The following is a 20,793-nucleotide window of genomic DNA, read 5'->3' as shown; positions in this document are numbered from 1 at the left end:
GGTGCTTGTTAGCCTGTGAGCCTGTTAGCTGAATTACTTATTCCTGCTGCCTGTGAAGTTGCCTGTGACAAATTTGCTGCTGCAGTTAGTTACACAACTTTAAATGTCTGTTTTTAATAATCATAATTGATTTACATTTTGTTTTAAATACTTTTATTCTCTCCAGGTTATTTTGAAATAACAGCAGTGTAATTTCTGTCACACTTGCATAATACTGAATGAAATACCACTATAAAGACAGTGCTGTGCTACATTTGCTTATTCTTACATAATTGGCATGAGACAACAAAGGTTATTGTCATAGATAACCACCACCCTACCCTTCATACAGTGAATAGACGCTAGCACTCAATGCTCTGCTACTACATACATCATCTGATGCAGGATAGTTGCTCATCAGTTTAATTCAGAGGAGTGAATGTCAGCTCACAGAGATACAGTATTATACATCATTGTGCATGATAACGTTTTGCTGATTATAATTTTATGACTTATTATTATGTGAAAACATCAGCGCATGTCTTCGCTGGGACTGCCTGAAGATGTTTTGCTTCTTCAGTGCTGCAATCAGCAGCACACACATGACCAAGAATGAATCAACTTATAATTAAATAAACAATCAACGGACATTGGATTCCATTAAATACATGATTAGCTGCAAGGTAATAACTTCTGAACCTCTTTCAACACAGTGGTGTAATTTTCTGTTTGGGCCAATAACACTGTGTTTATTGATTTATTTGATTCGCTCACTGACAAGAGTGTTCTTGAAAAATGATAAATGATTTATATTTATATGTATGACAGACAGAGACAACAGCATTTGACAAACGGGGGGGACTGTCGGTGATAGAGGGGAAGACACCTGATGTTCTCACCATCTTTGCTTCTTTCTTATCACTTCACATCTGAAGCAGCAGATGAATCCCTGCCATCCTCCATCCACCACCATCTCAGCAGTGACAGAGAGTGTCATTTACTCCACTCTGTTCTCTTTGTTGTCTTGTGCAGACGGAGGCAAATAGATTCATACCACATGATAAAAGAAAACTTTTCTTCCTGTGGCTGACTGATGCATAGTGAAAGGCGTCCACAGCACAGCGCAGTGTGTCTTTTCGAGGAAATATTAACCATCCATCACCATTTCCGCAACTGTTAGAAGCTTAATTAATGGTGACCTTATGAGTGAATGTGAGAGAGTCGTCCTCTCTTACATTGAGTGTGTGTGTGTGTGTGTGTGTGTGTGTGTGTCTGAGAACTGTCCATGAAAGAGTAATGAGCTCCTCCAAATGATGCATCAGTCCCCAGTGGCTCTGTGGACAGATACAGGAGGAAACCAATCTTTTACGCAAGGAATATCAGTGTGACATTTCACCGGGAAGCAATCGCCACCATCTGCTCCTCACAGAGGGCCGCGTAGGCGAGAGCGTCATGGGAGGAGCTGGGGTCACTTAAAGGAGCGCGGATAGGTCCTGTTGTTGTTGCTGTGGTTGTTGTGTCCTCACTCCATAAAGGGCGAGGGGGTAAAGGTGGCTGTTTGAAGTGTAGCTGCACAAACATACTGTATGTGACAGGAATCTAGATGGCTTCTTTTAGGAGGGGAGACACCTCCAATGGAAAAAAATACATATTCAGATGTGAGCATGAGCACTGCACTGGCGGAGCAGCAGCCAAGCAGTGCTGCATGGTCTCTATGGGGCACAGTGGAGTCTTGCTTAGCTTGTTTGCTCAATTGGACTTGACATGTAGCCCAGACTAATAGATTAGAAGTGTCTGGGGTGAGCGAATTCCTCTGCCTCTCTCCCTCCATTGCTCCTTTCCTCCTTCCTTACCACTGCTCCTATTTGATGTGACAGAGCTTTTTAAACTTGGATGTGAACGTGCCTTCACTGCCAAGGCCTCTGTTTTTCCAGCTAAATAATATGATTGTTACCCCGGTGATAGTCTAGTAGATAATTGTTCCACAGGTTTATCTTGATATTATTAAACAGATATTCATGAACAGCCACATTGAAGCCACCAAAAAAAGATGATGAACGTAATGAAAACACACGGCACTGTTGCACACTCTCATTAGCAGATATTTGGCCCCGAGGAGGCTATTATGATCCATAATGGGAAGAGATCCATCTGTATACTTCAGTTGTTTTCTCAGATTCACACCCCTGTTGCCTCCAGTGGGATGATGATGAACAACAGGCAGCGTCTCCCAGCTGGTCCCTCTTTTCATCTTAGGCTGCTGAATCACCTACCTTAGCTTTTCATCTTTCAGCACCATCAACAAAATCACTTTCTCTTGGTCGATGGCTTATGTTTCTGACCGTCCTCTCTTCATGCACCTGCAAGTGACCCCTTTATTGGTAATATAGTTGGAATAGTTCACCAAAAAAAGAAATTCCCGCCCGACACAAAAAGGTCCATAAAACTATACACAAAAACCATTTAATATTCCTCCTTACTGCTCGTCAGCTGCAATCCAAGTGTCCTGAAGGGATGTGGTCCAGAGTTTACTCGAAACAATGTCATTTAGGACATTTTTACAGCCTAAAAAGTCCTGTATTGCGCTATGACGTTCATGCGTGTGAATGCGAGAGCGCGCCCCAGGCAAATTCAATACAGGACTGTTTAGGCTGTAAAAATGTCCTAAATGACGTTGTTTTGAGTAAACTCTGGACTATATCCCTTCAGGACACTTGGATTGCAGCGGACGAGCAGTACGGAAGCATATTACAAGTTTTTGTGTAGTTTTATGGGCGCTATTGACTCTCATATTAAGATTAAGTTGGACTACGAACTCCCCTTCCGGGTCTCCAGATGCACTTTGAGGAATAAAAAACTACTCTGGAGTATTCATCAGCATAAGGGTCAATAATGTCAATAATGACTGAATTTCATTTTTTGGTGAACTATGTACTAAGTACTAAAAGTAAATATACTGGAATAAGTTGTTGTTAGTGGTCATGGTGAGGAAAGTGACATATTGCAGTAGGAGTACAGCTTCTTACCAAGTGATATTGAGTCTAAAGTTTCAGTTAAATTGTCTTTTTCTGACCAGAGAAACGTTTCCCTTGGCATCTTATATGCATTTTACTCAAAGCCTTCTGGGTCACCGCTGAGTTCTTGGTCATTGTTCTGATCCAGCTGGGCTCTTTTCTTGCTCGGTAACTCAGTCTGGCTGGACAGTAAACTCCAGAAAGAGCCCTGGTGGTTCCACGCTGCTGCCATTTCACAATTATCGAGGCCACGGTGCTCCTGGGAACATTCAAAGCTTTAGAAATGGTTTCATACTCTCGTCCTGATTTATACCTCGCCACCATTTTATGGCAGAGGTCTGCAGAGAGTTTCATGAATTGTTTTTTTTCTTTTTCTGACATGCAGTGCAAATTGAAGGACCCAAAGAATTTGAATAGTTTTGTAAATTATACATTAGAGTTGTTAAATTTTGAATACATATTTCTGATAAATATTCAAAAAGGTGAAAAGTAGGAAATTAGATCTGTGAGGGACTGAAGGGGTCTGAATACTTTCTGTAGTGTTGGATAGTGTAGACATTATCATCACTGTGTAGTAGCCTTCTTTTAACACATAACAAAGGCTCATTAATCCATGTTTATCGAGCAACAATTAAAAAGTCTGTAATGGGTTCTTCAGAGCATTTTATCTTCTTTTAACAAAAACGAAAAACAGCTACAAATGGCTTTTTTTCCCTGAAACTGAAAAACTTTAGATAAACACCTACCCTGCACTTCCTGCCCAGTAGTGTATAACAACAACAGCAGCAGCAGCAGTGTGTGGCTTATTAAAGAAGAGTGAATAGTGGCCTTAGGTTCAACAGGTGGCCAGGAACACATTCGCTGTTACCTTACGGCCATAATTAAGTTTATTAACAGGCTTATAATATAATGAATCACCTTGTAATTAAATTATCACTACTTGTGAAAGCTGTTATTAGATTACTCTCTAATTACTGATTCTTGGTAAAAAAAAATCTAAATCCAGATATTCAGCTCCTTCAGCCCATTATCATAACTTTTGATTGCATCTTATTGACCAAATATCTATATTGGCTCATAACAGTCAATAGGACCATATAACAATATCTTGTAGCTGCTGGTGCTGTCAATGTTTTTAAGACAAACAATACAGTATACTGCATCTATCAGAGGGATCAGCACAGGCACCTCCACCTTTACTGTAGCACACACACACACATACACACACACACACACACACACACACACACACACACACACACACACACACTGCCTCCACCAGAAACTACCCTGAGATTAACTAAAATGAAAACCACAGGGCCGAATCAGTGAGTGCATAGAGCCAGGCCGAAGCTCAGTTTGTTTCCATAATCAGTTTCATGTAGAGTCGGTGTTCCCCCCGGAGCGGCTGCAGCGTTTTGCACATTATAATTCTAACACCAGGTGCGTTTCAAAGACAATTAACCATACCAGACATGGTACAGCTCCGCAATTATAACAAATTAGGCAATTATCGCTATTCCCCATGCAGCGCTATAGGTGGATGAATGTAGCCATCCAGTATTTAGCAAGTTGATGATCCAGGGAGATCAATGGAGGAAGAAGAGAGTGGAGCTGCAGTTACAAGAAACAAAAAGAAATACCGCTCTTATGCTATTATGTTTCACATCATGTCTCACAGCCTCTGCTACTTTCAGGGAGTTTTTTTTAACCCACATGTTGTGTGTGTTATCACCTGACAACTGTGCAGAATCAGAACATGTGTCTCTCTAGCACACGAATGTAGAAATGTTTCATTCCGCTCGGCGTTGCAGCTGCAGGCAGCTCGATCGCCCTTTTCGCCTTCACTCATATTTCTCATTTTACTTCTGCAGAACACATAATATTTTTTCTTCTAACAGTGCACACACCTTGAGACATCAGGGTGTCTCAAAGTATTATTGACGTCATCGTCATCCCGCGGGGCTCAGGTGGACACACTCCTTTTGGAGCTTTACAAATCAAACTGTCCGCAGACTGCTGTCCTTGGCACATCCTAGAGGAAATTGATTCCAGAGGGAAGTAATGACACACTCATCCACATGCACACGCACGACAACGTGCATGCAAATACACGGCCACACAAACACATCACACACACACACACACATAGGCCAGGAGATTTCTCCTCTCAGTTTGAAGTTGAGAAAAGTCTGATTGTGTCTGTCCTCTTGACTCGACCCCCGACCACCAGTCTGAGCGTAATAATGGATCCAATCTGAGTCTGTCTGACTCTCTGCATCACCTGTGGGAGCAGCGGTGCAGGGAGAAATATCTGGAGTTCAATTTGCTGTAATCTGTGCATGTGTGGTGGTGGTGGTGGTGGTGGTGTGTGTGTGTGTGTGCTGCTGGCATGTAGTAGTAGTATGTTCCCCCGCAAACTGATTCTGGACTTGTGGAGATTTGATTTGACCTTGTGCAAGAGAATAACCCACAGACTTCACTTTGCTGTTCTCTGATAGAAATAGAAATGTTGTCGTCTTCTTCCCACCCTCGTGATGTAACTGTTGCCTCATTACGTTTCCACTAGGACCGCCGTCGATTTAGCTGCACTGCTACTAAAACGAGGTGAGTCATGCTCCAGGTACAGAGTAGAGTCGAGTATGCACGGTGACACGTGTGAATTAACAGCTCAGAGATGTAAAGAGGCATTGTGTTTGTGTGTGTGTGTGTGTGTGTGTGTCTCTCAGATCATTTTTCAGACCTGGATAATTTTATGCATAACATAGTAAGAGGGATTATCTTGATGTACTGTATGAGAGCAGCCTTCGGGGAAATTATACTCATTCCCAATGATCTGTGGGAAAAAATTATTCCTCAATATACTGTATTGTAGATTTTTGCTCCAACATCTAATTTCCCCCTCCCCCCACACACACAGCACTAAATGGCCTTCTGTGCAGTCGGTGCAGGTTGATTGATAAGGTCGTGAGATGTGTGATAAGGTTTTCGAGAAGCTTTAGCCTGATTACTTGGAAATGCACAGTTGGGGGTAGATGGTCTGAGGACCGAAACTTTTGCCAGACTGTCAAACCACCCTAGAATAGGGCACAAAGGTTGTTTTTTTCCAACTACAGTTAAAGTATAATCCTCAAGAAGTGAGATAAGGGTTAACAAAAACGTCCTAAATGTAACATTTAATGAAAATGCAGAGGCTTCGGATTTACATTCAGCTACAGACCGGCTCCACTGCTTTGCACTGGAATAATTAAAGTGTTTTGCCTCTGCCTCTGCTACAGTACATCCAAATAAAAAACTGCCAATGTACATCATTATACTTTTTGGCTGTTGAGAACCAAACAAAACAAACAAACAAAAAAAAAGCATTTCCAGCCTTTTAGGCCATTTGAATGTGGAATTTCAATGTAAGTCTGAGAAATGATTTTCATAAAAGTCATTGGTAAAAAAAAAAAAAAAACTAGAGTGGAGCTTAGTGACTGTTGTATCGGGTCATTCTGTGCAATCCATTAAAAATCTGTGGGAAGACTGTTGTGATTTAGATACAAAAACATCGGTCTCTGTGCATGAGTCACTTAATAATAGTAGACGTTAATGGTCTGTTGGAGTGCCTGAGGAGGTTTTCTGGTAGAGGTGGTGGTGATGGTGATGGTGGGGGCCAATGACAACTTCATACACCAGAGGTTTTCCTGCAAGGGAAACAGGTTTAAAGCAGCGGCTTCAGTAGTCTGAGTTGTGATTTAATATGATGTCTAATAAACTGAAATGTTGTGATTTAGATAGGAATAAGTCATGCTCACACTGTAGTTTCGCAAAATGAGAGAGATGTGATGTTTAGCGATGCTAGCTGGTAGGCATTTATGGTTCTGATCCTGTCACTTTTCCTTTGCTGCCTCATATTGACAACTATTGGATGCATATTTGCAGGTGCAGACTAATTGAAGATGAATTATAATATTAATGTCTTGTGTTGCTCCATTATCTGGCCAAAAATTTACTGTAAATTCATCGGAAACTTGTTTTTTCCTCCTTGAAAACAAATGACCTTAGCTGAACTTTGCCTTCTTGGCACACGTTACCATGCTCACCAAAGACGGCGAGCAGGATCAACACTAAACCTGCAGCTAAACATTAACATCTCAGCATTGTCAGTGCATGTTAATATGCTGACATTAGCAAAGCACCAGTTGTTGCCTCTCAGTCATCTTAATAAAAGACAGATGTTCTCATTAGAGCTAAGCTGTTATCTTAAAATAAGCACAGCAGAATGGTAAATAACTATAAATACATAAAAACAAGTAAATGCTGATTGTGTGAAACCAGAAACCAGAAAAAAAAATCCAACATGATGAGTTTGATTTAGAGTTTGTCACGGAGGTGTAAAGCGATCTCTGCTCAGCTCACCCTTGCTCAGCATTACACCTGCATTCTGCATTTGCATTAGATCCGTATAGGTGATAATTAGCTATGCCACGATCCGTGTAATGAGAGATTATTTTCGGAGACGCTCACACAGATCAGAGAAGACGGTGGGAAGAGGTAGAAAGTGTGTGTGTGTGTGTGTGTGAGGGGGGGGGGGAATGAGAGGAAGAAACGAGCACATTGAAAAGATCAAGTCTTCCCACACTGTTTAAAGAAAAAGGGATAGTAGCAGATGGTAATGTGCAACAACACGGAACGCCTGCTTAGTAACAAGAGTTTTATATCACCAATATAGAGCACAGACTGGAGATGACGCCTGTGCTGCCAGCTTCAATAAGTTCCCCATTAGACACGCTGTCTGGTATGTTTGTGTACAGTACGTTTGCACACACACACACACACGATACAATTCACACACACACACACACACACACACACACACACACACACACATACACACCTCTAAGTTGCTTATTCCCTGTCAGCTCTGTGTTAATAAGCTCACATTTCAGCAGGTTTCCATGTTCTTCGTCTCCTTTGTGAAATGTGAAAGGAACCAAATTAACACCAGTTGAAGCTGTCATATAAAACATCTGATCTACTGTACGTCTTTACTTTTGATTTGCTAATTAATCATTCAAATGAAATCACTAAAGCAACTCTGATTATCAAGTATAGCTCCTGAAAGCTTTGATGTTTACATGTGAGACTGATTAAAAAAGAAAGAATAGGAAAAAAAAAACAATATGGCTTTTTCTTTTCTTTCTACTGTACGAGATGACTCACACTTTTTGGTCTTGATGATTAAAAGAAATGGTTTGACTGGGATTTTAAGCTCTGCTGGTTACAGGTACAGGTATAGGAAGGAAAAGCAGCCCCCCCCCCTCTTTTTTTTTTTTTTTTTTTTTGCTGTGGCCTTTCTCTAATGATCTGAGATGCCATCTGCACTCAGCTGTGTGCCAGGCGGGCCCTGGGCCTTCCTTACATCTATCACCACAGTCAGAGGGTAATGATACAAGCGAGCCAAGGGGAGGCAAGTGGAAAGGGCCAGACATCAATGTCTTCTTCCTCTGCAGTCACAGTGACCTACACAAACACACACACATAGAGAAAGTCGTGACTTTTGGATTTGGATGACATCGGGGGCCAATCAGTTAATCTCGTTATTTACTTCTCCCTATTCAGTTCCTAAAGAACATGTCGATCTTCTCCCAGATTAATTACTTTCCCGTCTCTACGACAGACAGAGATTGACTATTGTTCTGTTGTTTATTTGGTCTGTTTTGCTGTCGCCTCCCTTGATATGTTAAAATGTCACACGTTGTCACCGTGAACTCCTTTTTAATGATTCTTCCCATGTTCGATGTTCGATGTTTGATGCTGCTGCAGCCGCTGCTGTGGTGTTTGGGTTCTGCTCCCAGGGGAAAAGGCTTAACTACACGTTTTAGGAGGGGGGAAACAAAGGGAGACTGATATAATTGGCCTCTGGGTAAATATTATTTCAAATGAGCTCCCAAAACAAAAACATAAAAAAAAGAAAAAAAAACACTTGGAAAAACAACTGGATTTCTCATTAGGATTTTCCAAGTGAGCGTGACCTTGTTGCTGATGTGCATTTAAATTACCTCTGCGCCACTCGCTTATTCTCCCCTCATCGCTGGAATGAGTCAAAAGTCAGCGCACTAACACTGTTAGGATTTTATATGTTCATTCAAGAGCTCTTTTAGTATTCAGAGAGAATTTTATGTCATAATTATTTTTACTTTTTTCAATAAAAAAGAAAATTGTCTTTAGGATCCGTGTGGGAGTCATTGTACTACGGGTGACTGCTACCACAGTCCACACTCTGTGATCTCTTATGGTCAAACTTACTCATTATGAGAAACAGTATAAATGGCTCTTCTGGCCATCTACACATATTATTAAGCTGGAGACAGTGAGTTTCATTTTCAATTATCCCCTTGACCACTGGAGCAGATTATACAGTAGTTTCACTGAAATACGCATAAATGTATGAATTATTGACAAGTTGAGGAAAGTCCTGAAGATGTTGCTGTGTGTTTTTTTTCCCAGTCACAGCCATCTTTGATGAGAAAATGCATTTCAAAAATGAAAGAGTGAAAAGGTTTGGGGTTAGGAATCACTACTGTATCAAAATATATGGATTTATTTCTGAGAGCTGGAGCCTTCTCGTATCAAATGTGGCTCCTCATTTCTTTGAACTGAAATCAATGCCACTAAGTGAGTGAGTGCTCTCTGTTGAATTCCTGCAAGTGCCACTGACGGAGCTGTTTATCATGACGGTGACCAGAAGCTCAGAGAGAGAGAGGATGTGCAACAACAACAACAGTGACTCCTCTCTGTGCTGCCGTGGAGTAACGAACCCTGTTTTATCCAGACATCTATCTAGACTTGTGGAGGTTCTCACAGGAAACGGATAATGAGACAAACTTATTGTGCGGAGGATTTAAATTAGATATAAACAAAAAGATAAATAAGACTTCAGGATTGTGTCAGGAAAAAGTTTCCTTTCCTGTAGGTGATGCTGCTTTTATGCCATGTTGTGAGTCAATTAACTTATAGTTAGGGGAAGTGTTGCCTATAATTAACAAGTGATTGTTTCTGACAACTGAAAATAAGAATATAAGAAGCTCAGAGAAAAAAACAAAACAAACTCTAACCAACATGTCATCTCTGAATGGTTGTTGCTGTGCCTGTCAAGCAGCTTTAGATAATGTGCCAGTCACTATAAGAGGCCACCTTCCTCTTCCCCCTCAGGTCTCATCAGTGTAAGATCTCAATCAGCGAGAGACCTTCACTCTGCATATTAAGAAAACAGGAAGTGTGTTGTGTATTTCTTGTTTTTAATACATTTTTTTTTCGCTTTTGTAACCACACATCTCGAGTTAATCTCGTTGCAACACCACAATTGTTTTACACATCAACACTCTTACAGCTGGAGTTACTTTCAGACAGATTTGATCACGACAGGTATATTATAGCAGGAGGGTGGACAACAACAGTGTGACACCTTCTACTGGAAAACAACTACTGCAGCATTCTCTGTGTGATGTGGTGCAAATTTTTTATAGTGTGGCCTGTTTGGTGCTGGCAACGACAATGTAACAGTTAAGATATTGATATTACACTCAGGCTATCCTGTACATTTTGCTTTTGTACTGACTGTCTCATCATCGCCACTGTGACACACATTATTGCACTGAGCTACAGAGAGAGGCAGACATCTGTGGAAGGAAGGAAAGAAGGAAGTGGGATTTGTTTTTCTTTTCTTTTCTTTTGGGGTCAGTCAGCACCCTGGACAGCTCCTCGTGCAGCCACACTGAGCAAAAACAGCGTCCTTCATGCACCCAAAGCTGAGCAAAGGAAGGATTTCAGTGTATCGATTCGTTCAGACTGTGCTCACTGGGTGAACTCCGACTCATGTTTGACAAGCTGGCCATGAGGGATTTGACTTTGTGTGCGTAATAGTTCCTCAGGTTGACCGACGGCACCTCTTTTATCCCCTCGTCGAAGTCGCAGCTTCTCATCGCGATCTCCAGCTGCTTCTGTCTCTTGTAGAAGAGGGAGAATTTATTGAAAATAAGAGTAATCGGAAGCACAACTACTAAAATCCCAGCCAGGATGCACGCAGAGGCGGTCAGCTTCCCCGCTATGGACACGGGCACCACGTCTCCGTATCCGACCGTGGTCATGCTGACGGTGGCCCACCACCAGCACGCCGGGATGGTGGACAGGTCCTCGCTGTCCTCTTTCTCCACCGTGTAGGCCATGACGGAGAAAAAAGACACGCCGACGGCCAGGTAGAGGAGCAGCAGCCCCACCTCCTTGTAGCTGTTCCTGAGCGTGGCCCCCAGGGACCGCAGCCCCGTGGAGTGACGCGCCAGCTTCAGGATGCGGAAAATCCTCATCAGCCTCAACACTTGCGCAACGCGTCCCAGGTTGGCCAGCGTCGGGCTGCTCTCCACCACCAGGTTGATGAGCAGCGTCAGGTAAAACGGAAGTATGGACACCAGGTCTATGAGGTTCAGCGGGTGCTCGAAGAAATGCAGGAGATCCGGCGCCACCACGAACCTGGCGACCAGCTCCAGAGTGAACCAGCCGATGCCGAAGTGCTCCACGGCCTCGAAGCGGGGGTCTTCTCTGGGCTGCCCCTCGCCGTCCAGCAGGCTGAACTCGCTCATGCTGTTCATGCACATGGTCGCGATGGAGCCGAGCACCACCAGGATGGAGAGGATGCTGATGATGCGGCTGGCCACGGAGTAGCCGGGGTTATCCAGCATCAGCCAGATGCGCCTCCGTGCGCTGCCGAGCGGCTGTTTGTCGAACTTGCTGGCGTCGTTGTAAAACTCCAACAGCTCGTCAAAGGACGAAGTGGTGCTCCCCTCGTCGCTCCTCTCATCCCAGTCCTCCCGGTCCTGGTCCATCTTCCTACAGTGGTAGGCGCTGCTGCAGCAGGAGTCGATGAAGAACTCGTTGATGCCCCAGTACTCGATCTCCTGGCTGAAGGAGAAGATGCACAGCTCGGCCATGACGTGCAGCCGCCCCGTGTTGTAGAAATTCAACACGTAGGGGAAGAGAGCCGGGTTTCTGTCGAAGTAAAACTCTTTCTCCGTGTCGTCGTAGTCGTCGCACAGCTCCAGGATGGACTCTTTGGACTGGCAGCGCAGGAGACGCGCCAGCCTGGTCTCCGGGAACCGGGAGAGGGTGTCGGACTGGAGGCGCCTCTTGAAGCCGCCCACGTTGATGCGGATCGCCGCGTTGTCATCCATGTGGACCCTGCCGGCCGGTTCCCCCAGGACGTGACCTGTCATGTCTGCAGAGGAGAGGGACACACATAGACGCACGGCGCCCAGAGAGAGAGAGAAAGAGAGTGACAGACCAGAATCACACTGACAGGAGGAGACAAAGAGAAGGCACACACGGAAAGAGAGAAGAAAGAAAAGAAGAAAGGGGAGATGTGTTTGAATTAAAAGGTTGTTTCCCTCTTGAATTAATAACAGGTGCTTTTAGAAAGTGAAACACAAAAGCTGATGCTCCATCCGTGCGCTGTTTAGTGTATTTATTCTCAGCCTCGGCTTCACGGAAACAAAGAAAGACACATGTGAGAACTTACTTTACAGCGCGTCCAGTTCGCTGGATCCTCCTACAAGAAGTGGACACATTTCAGCTCCAGTGATGATGATGATGACATAGTACTGTAGCTACTGGGTAGAGGGGGAGGAGGTAGGTAGGTGGGAGGGTGGGGGGACAAGTTGTGTGTGGCCTCACAATTAAAGCGGAGACCTCTGTCCCCCTGGAGTCCAGACAGACAGGTTGATGATCCTCTCAGCTTGAGCAGAGGAGGAGGAAGAAGCCTCCTAGAGTCGGCGCGATGTCAAATATTGTTGCTGTTTTCACAAAAGAAAGAAATTTAAACGACCCTTCTTCAAATATATATTATCCGTAGGTGGGCTGGTTTAAGCTGGTCCGGCAGGAGGGGAAACCTGGTCCTGGTCCTCACATCACATGATGATGATGATGATGAAAACACCTTATTCAGCTTCAGGTATAAAGCGGAGAGTGAGGATGAGGAGCCGTGAGAGCTGAAACACGCCCTGGCACTGGCTTTTGTTTGTGCGAGGGAATTCCTCTCTCACTCTCTCTCCTCACTCTTTCTATCTGTTGCTGCGCAGCAACACGTAGCTCTCTCTCTCTCTCTCTCTCTCTCTCTCTCTCTCTCTCTCTCTCTCTCCCTCTGCACCGCCCTCACTCTTGTGATCTCAGCGTCACGGTACTGAGGGGCGAGGCGCAGTTCCTCGAGGAGAAGGGAGTCACCAAGTAACGAGCGCGCGGGCAGCATCCACAGAGAGAGAGAGAGAGGAGAGCTGAGAGCCGACACTATGTCAAGTTAAAAGCAACTACGCCTGCTGTGTTATGTGTGTGTGTGGGGCGCCACAGTGATGCCATGGAAGATTAAACACAAACATTATATGAGTCGCCTCCTCCACACATGAATATTATAAGAGAAAATCCACCATGTGAGACACTATAACAGACTCTTTGCTATATGTGCTGCAGTAATTTAGTGTTTCACTCTTTGAAAGCCCAAGAACTCACAAGAGACTAACTCTGTGGAGACATCTACACTTTTATTTCCTTGTATTATGCATCCTATACTGTACATTAACAGTGATGTCACTGCAGCTGCATTTTTCATCATCAGACCCTTTCTGTCTGGTAAACAACTATAGCCACAGTATAGGCCGACTTGCCCCAAATATCCCATCTTTCAAACCTAAAACAATATCACTCTCCCCAGGATCTATAGATTATCTTATAGCTACATTAAAGGAGACGTATTATGTCCCTTTTCCACAAATTAAAATAGTTCCCAGGTGTCTTAAAGACATGTCTGTCATGCAAATTGGTCAAAATACCCCAAGGATCAAACATCCCATCACTCTTTTTTCATCTGCTCAAAATAGCCCTGTTCAGAACGGCTGGTTTTCATTTCCTGTCCCTTTAAATGCAAATGAGCCACTGCTCACCCCACCGGCGCTGCCCCTTCTACCGGTACTGGTGCTCACAGGTAGGGGTGTCATGCAAATTTGAAAACTAGTGAGATCTTTGTCAGACAACTGAGGGAACAGCTCATAAAACCACATGGATTTCAACCTCAGGAGCCTAAAAAAAATATAGATATTTTTGTCAATTCTCACATTTTGGGAGCTGGAAGGCAAGACAAACACCCAAACATTATGTTAAAAAACCTTCAAAAAATGATATTTCCCTATGCTCCCTTTAAGTTTCTACATTTTCTACTAGATTAATGGTACAACTGCACCATGAGGATGCCTCAGAGGTATTAACGTCAAACTGCTGCTGGTGTTTTAAAGGATTGTTACAATTGTGGACCGATGCTTTCGTGTAAAGGTCACAATTGATTGCTGAGCCTATATGGTCATTGATCAAACACATTTTACTCACATGCAGCTCAGATCAATAGAATTATGACATTCAACCCGTGCCGATGGCTCCTCAATTGAGATGTTGTTTATTCATCTTCATTTACAGAGTACGAGGACGACTATTGATCCCAGCAGCTTTTTCAGCTTCACCACCGTCTCCAACACCAGCAGCTCCTTTAATCATTTCTGTGGCGACGTCATTAACAGCCCCGTCTGGCAGAACGTAAAGTCATTGTTAAAGCAGGGGCCTTGAAGAGCATTGATTAAGTGCTGAAGGTTTAGTTTCACATGTTCCAGTGAGTCTGATGAAGGTGATAGATGGGTGGATGTTGGCTGCAGATTAAGGCTGCATGCCTTTCAGGAAGTCTCTGATGTTTGAAAAAGGGTGTGATGCATGCAAATGGTTGATTACAACCAATTAGTGAATTATATTTATGTGCAATGTGCAATGTTTGTGCATTTTAAAGGGGACAAATTATGGAAATATCATTTTTTGAAGGCTCTTTAACATATATTTGGGTGTTTGTCTTGCCCTCTGGCCCCTAAAATGTGAAAATTGACAAAAAAAATCAGGAATTTGCAGGTTAAAATCCATGTGCTTTTATGAGCTGTTCCCTCGGTTGTCTGACACTGATGTAATTAGTTCTCGAATTTGCATAACCCCACCCCTACCTGGGACCGGTAGAAGGGGTGGGGCAGGGCAAGTAGTGGTTCATTTGCATTTAAAGTGACAGGCGCTGAAACCAGTCGTTCTGAATAGGGCTGTTTTGACTGAATGGATGAAAAGAGCTGTAATGTTTGATCCTTGGGGTATTTTGACCAAAGCATGTCACAGATATGTCTTTAAGACACAGAGAACTATTTCAATTTGTGGGAAGGGGGCAGAGTATGTCTCCTTTAAAAATCACATGCAGTTGTGCAACAAAAGACACATGCAAATGCTTGGGACCCTCTGATGGCTCTTCATATTTGCACATTTTGCAATGACAGCTATCAAACCACCTGTGCACCCTTGCCTCGAAAACTCACTGCCTGCATGTGTAGCCGATGTTATCTGGCCCTCTTCGTTGTGTTTCGGTACAGATTGCCCCAGGTGGGGTCCGAACCCTGGTCTCCCGCATGGCGGACGACCATGCAAACTGCTGTGCCAAGAAGTCAATGACCGCTTGGCAGTCAGGCTTGCACGTCCTTTATGGGTGAGTGAGTGCACTCGGACCCTCTGTTACACATGAGGCATTCAGGAAACACCAGTAGAGTTTAGGATCGCCACTGTACGCTCATGGCCTATATTTTCAGTTTCAACACACACTTTGAAAGAAACACATGCTGAAGTTTGTAGCTCTACTGCTTCGTATTGTAGAAGGAGACAATGTAAATTGAAGTGAAGGCTTTGATTGCAGCCATTTCTCCCTCCGGCTGCACCACTGTGATCATTTCAAACTCTCGTCTCTTCTCACTGATATCATTCATGGGCCACCCTGTTTTAAAACAATGGCTTTAGTTTTAACTTTAGCAAATCATTGGAAGCAATTCGATACTTGTGTGTTGTTGTATTACAAAACTTTTTTTCTTTTTTGGAAACACAACCACAGGCTCTGGGCAACACAGGAACTCTTTACCCCGACATCGGCAGCCAGCACATTAATATTTCATCTCTGTTTTTTCCTTTTTTTTCCTTCCAACAACTGGCACTAACATGGGCATGTAAACCCATGAGGATTGCCTGTACAGATTGTCTGGTCTTTAAAATTGCATTCACACACTATATCCTGTGTCTGAATGCTCCTGAGGGTTTTTTTTTAATTCCTCCTCAGGTATTCCCAGCATGACAGCATTATACATCATCTCTTTACGCCTCTCCACAGATCTGCTACACCCTCAGATTTGTAGGATTTGGGGAAGCTTAACAAAGAGCCTTGAAAACACACACACAGACACATACATACACACACAGAGCCACTCTCCGCTGATTACAGTGTTGTGAAATTACAGACTTTTCCCTATTAATGCTCCTCACTTGTGGGATCCATCTGTGGCTGTGTGGGAATGTTGTGCTACAATTATAATCCTATTTAGTCTATCATTATCCTCATCCAGCGGGGTCTTATTGAGCTCACATGTGATTCCTGGATGTTCTTGATCTGTATCATCCTGATTATTTCCCGTCATATTTCCTCTCACAGTGTCATACTATAATCCCATGTACATGTATAGGCAACGACATGTCTTCTTCACCACGGCACAAACATGGCAGCGTTGTGCACATGTCACAGCTCTGAGGATTAGGCGCTTACTGTGTATCCTTTACCTGCTGCTGAGCTGCTCATTTATCAGATTTAGGTGAAAAATAATGAGTGTCTTGTAATTCTGAAAGCTCCATCATCAGTCCTGAATGGTATCTCTGATGGCACACACACATGGACACATACACACACACACCTCCGCAGATTTCATTAGCGTAGGTGACGGAGCTTGGTGTTCGTTACACTGGCTGCCATCAGGACTTTGTTCAGGATTACTGAGGTGGTCTGCTCTAAAAGTATTCGTGCTAACCACTAGAATATCATCTGCGGATTATTCACTCTCTGCTTTTCATTGAAGCGGGCTATACTTTTGATTCATTCTTCTCCCACATGGTTGAGTTTAATGTGCCGCTTTTGTGGAGGAGGAAATATCCCTCATAGCTACCTCTTCTTCTTCAACAAGTCCTCCTTAGATCTGCTCTCTTTCTTATTGAAAACGTGCCCTGACTTTCAATGCATTCATGTGAAAATACTCCAGGTTATGAGACAGGTGTATCTCAAAAGCTCATCATTTTTGTGCTGAATAATAAAAGATAACCAGGAACTGCAGCTGTCAAATAAATGTAGTGGAGCGAAAAGCCGAAGCATTAAGTCACACAAAAAAATAACACAGTCTCAAGTTAAGTAGTATATGCATCTCAGTTCAATCTACAGCTGCGATCGAGGATTAAGGCTTTTACAGTCCTGGGAAGCAAATAAATGAAAAGTGAAAAGTATGAACAGAGGTTTCTCATGCATTTGAATTCACCTTCATTATGACTGTGCACACTCACTTTCATTCACATCTCATATCTTTGATGGAGACTTTCCAGTGTAAAAGTCCTATTGTTGTGCTTCGGCCCCTTCAGCTGGATATTAGCTAATTATAAAATGTCTTCAGTCGTAAAATGATGTGTGACTCAGTCCTTTCCAGCTCTGGCCTTAAATCATTTGTCAATGGGATTAAATTTATTTGATGTAAAACAATGTAGATTTTTAAATTGATTATACGATGTGATATATTTCAGCAGTTTACAGTCAGTGGGTGTGTTGAGTCTGAAATACGAAGGTTTGTAGCTCTAATGGGACCAGTTTGAAATCTTAATATTCAGATCTCATCTTCTGTAATCGTACCCACATGGTTAAAGAGGAAACAATCATGAGCCCATTTATCCTATTTAGCAAGACTTTTAGTTATAGGAGTGACTATGACAAATAGGTGTAGGGGTAGATAAGGAGTGGATGGAGACGAGGACAGTGTGAGAAAGAGACAGAAAAGAAGAGAGAGACAGTAAAAAAGAGGATGTGGATATCTCTCTATCGCCTCTCTCCTTCAAAGCCTGAGGTGCAGGCTCAATTGAGAGTGTGTAGGAGTTTTTTTTGTGTGTGTGTGTGTGTGTGTGTCGACTAAATCTGCTGCTCCCCCTCTTTTGCTTGGCTGCCTTTATCGTTCTCTCTCTCTTTCTCTCTCTCTTCCTTCCTTCACTTTCTTTCCCACTCCCTCGATATCTTTATGTCTCTCTAAACATTTTCCATCCATCCTCTTTCTTTCATTCTTCACTCGTCGTCTTTTTCCTTTGCTTCAATGCTCCGACATCTTTCTGCTTTTGGATCGGGTAGGTCAAGGTTCAACATCCTTGACTGAAAGCATCAGGGTGTCATCTGCAAGCATCTCTGAGGGGACTCCGTAACCGCTGCTGGGGGAGGAGAGGAGGGGGTGAGGGGGGATGCCACGGCCTTCTGTGCATGACAAGAGCTGTCAGTCAAAGCTCTTTCTCTCTCTTTCTCTTTCTCTCAGATGTCTGCCAACTATGATGGATGAAGGGGTCTCCTGAGAGATTTACAGGAATAGCAGTGGTCATGTTATTCTGACATGTGAAATACAATATGCTTTCATTCATCTCTTCTGCTCTCCCCCTTCACACCACAGTAATCATATCAAATGGGCCTTGATTATTATGGCAGAGAAAGCAGGCTGACTCAGGACGAAGAACAGATGCAGAGGGAGCAGACCAACGACTATGAAGCTCTTGCCTCCAGCTTTGAGATGAAAAAACAAAACAAAAAACAGGTGAAATTCAATATAGTAATTAACATATTAACACATGAATACACCTGTGTCCATCTCACTGTAAGCTCGGCATGATGAGCGCTAATTGGCACTGATGTCATGTAACAGTATAACCATGACCTAAATAGAGACACATCTCCCTCACAATAATTGGAACAATAAGATCTTGTGCTTGGTCTGCCCACACACACACGCACGCACACACAAAATATATATATATATATAAATGGCACAGCGTCGCATGGACATTTGCAATTTATTTCTGTGCTGCAGCTTCATCCAGTTCTGACAGTCAGTTTTGACAGCTGGGCCGCCGTGTCCTTCAGATTCACTGGTTAGTGTTAACATGCAGAGCTGTCTGTCCTCTACCCTCGGAGGATGAAAAGGACTTGAGCAGTGAGACTTTGCTGACCTCTCGTTTTCCTCTCTGTCTTCTTGTTTTTATTTATATATTCTCGAATTGATGCTGTTCATCACGGTCGTACAGCTGCTCCAGAGCTTCAATAAACTTGTAGCTGTAAACACAAGCACCGGGTCCGCTTAAATGAGAAAGTGGAAAGTGATGGGTAGAGTTTGTTAATATCACAGCCTCTGTGTGTGACAATGTGATAATGGTTAAAATCAATCAAATGCAAAACGAACATAAGCAAAATTATCTCAAAAAGCAGGCAAATTCTCACAGATTCCTTAGAGGCCAGTCAGGTAGAGGATATATCAACAAGTCTACAAGTGCAGCAGGTCTTCTTTGTCTGGACCTTTTGAATCAACCAAAGCCTACTTAGTTTGAATGGACATTAGCAGCATGGGTCAAAATCCAAACATCTAGCTTGCACATGCACTGTGGATGTTGCAACAAGTTATTATACAGTAAATGTTCCCAAGCTAAGCAGCCAAACCAGACACCATAACAAGATAATAATTTAAACATTTTAGCTATAAAAAATGGAGTAAAATAAGCAGCTAATTATGTCCCAGAGCAGAACAGATGCTATAATAACTGCACATTTGAACTCATAAGAGAATACAAACAAGTTATTTTGAGATTTACTTTGGTTTGCCTCATATGCGAGCAATGAAAAAGTAACACAAGGGTTTTCCGTATTCCAGTTTCAAATTATTATTATGGATAGTCATCTTTAAACGGTATGGGTAATCAGCAGATAGTTTTAAGTTTGATATATTGGTTCAGCTCTAAATAGTCTTAGGTGGAATTGAGAAAAATGCAAAAGGTGTTGAAATGAAGCAGCAGCCCTGCAGGATCAAAATGTGTTTATTTTGAACCCACACCAGAGCAAACAAGCTTTCATCATTCATGTATTCACACACAGAGAGAGAGAGATAGAGAAAGAGAGAAGCTGCTCTCATCCCTTCATCCCTTTGACCAGCGATGTACAGCACCCACAGCCCGACCTGAATAGAGATCAGATGGGCTCGAGTCGACAGGCGCTTATCGTTGTTTGTTAGAACGACCTGTTTTTCATCTCCCTTTTCAGCTGCTGATGAGGTTTTTTTCATGAGGAGTGGATGTGGAATAAATTAACAGATTCATACACCTGTGACATGGTGGTTTGTGTATTTATTATCAGTCGAACATATGGGACATCATCATCACACAGTCCTCTTCTCTTCAATCAGACGTGTTGTTGTCTGTCCTGTCCAGACATCTGGGAGATCAGAGCCGTGTCATCCTGACTGTGCCCAGCAGGTGGCAACTCATTTAACAACATCTGGACACACAGACAGACAACAGCAGGCCCAGTTCAGAAAGCCCTGACATGGTTTCTTGAAACGAAAAGGACATTTAAATAGTAGGATTTACTTAGTAGTCTAAACCAATGATTCCCAATCAGGGAGCACATTGCAGGGGGTACAGTACGTGGAAACATTTATTAATTTATTTACAAGATGGTAATTAAGAGCAGGAATGCATTGTATTGAATGAAATGATAGCAACACATTAGACTCTGAAATTGCAAGTCAGAGTCAGCTTTTTTGTTTAATAAAAAGAACACCTGTTATAAGCTGTAAGGGAAGCTCTGCTGCGGTATCGAATATGGTAT

At 43.0% G+C, this 20,793-nt stretch overlaps 2 protein-coding genes across 2 annotated transcripts in view; one reads left to right on the top strand and one right to left on the bottom strand.

Moving 5' to 3' along the window:
* The window catches only part of atp6v1c1a (ATPase H+ transporting V1 subunit C1a), a 423,473-nt gene that overhangs the window by 223,008 nt on the left and 179,672 nt on the right, over positions 1–20,793 (top strand). The window lies entirely within an intron of this gene.
* Positions 10,730–12,306, bottom strand: kcns2 (potassium voltage-gated channel modifier subfamily S member 2). The gene has a single exon (XM_085802919.1). The coding sequence runs from the start codon at positions 12,242–12,244 to the stop codon at positions 10,805–10,807; it is 1,440 nt and encodes a 479-aa protein (XP_085659045.1). The 5' UTR covers positions 12,245–12,306; the 3' UTR covers positions 10,730–10,804.

Source organism: Trachurus japonicus, chromosome 16 (genome assembly GCF_045865225.1).
Source record: "Trachurus japonicus isolate A0001 chromosome 16, Traja_1.0".
Taxonomy (NCBI): Eukaryota; Metazoa; Chordata; class Actinopteri; order Carangiformes; family Carangidae; genus Trachurus; species Trachurus japonicus.
The sequence above is the reverse complement of the archived record's forward strand: the minus strand, read 5'-3'. Positions and strand labels throughout refer to the sequence as shown.

Coding starts and splice junctions, on each gene's coding strand:
- kcns2 (XM_085802919.1), bottom strand. CDS start 12,244: ATGACAGGTCACGTCCTGGGGGAACCGGCCGGCAGGGTCCACATGGAT.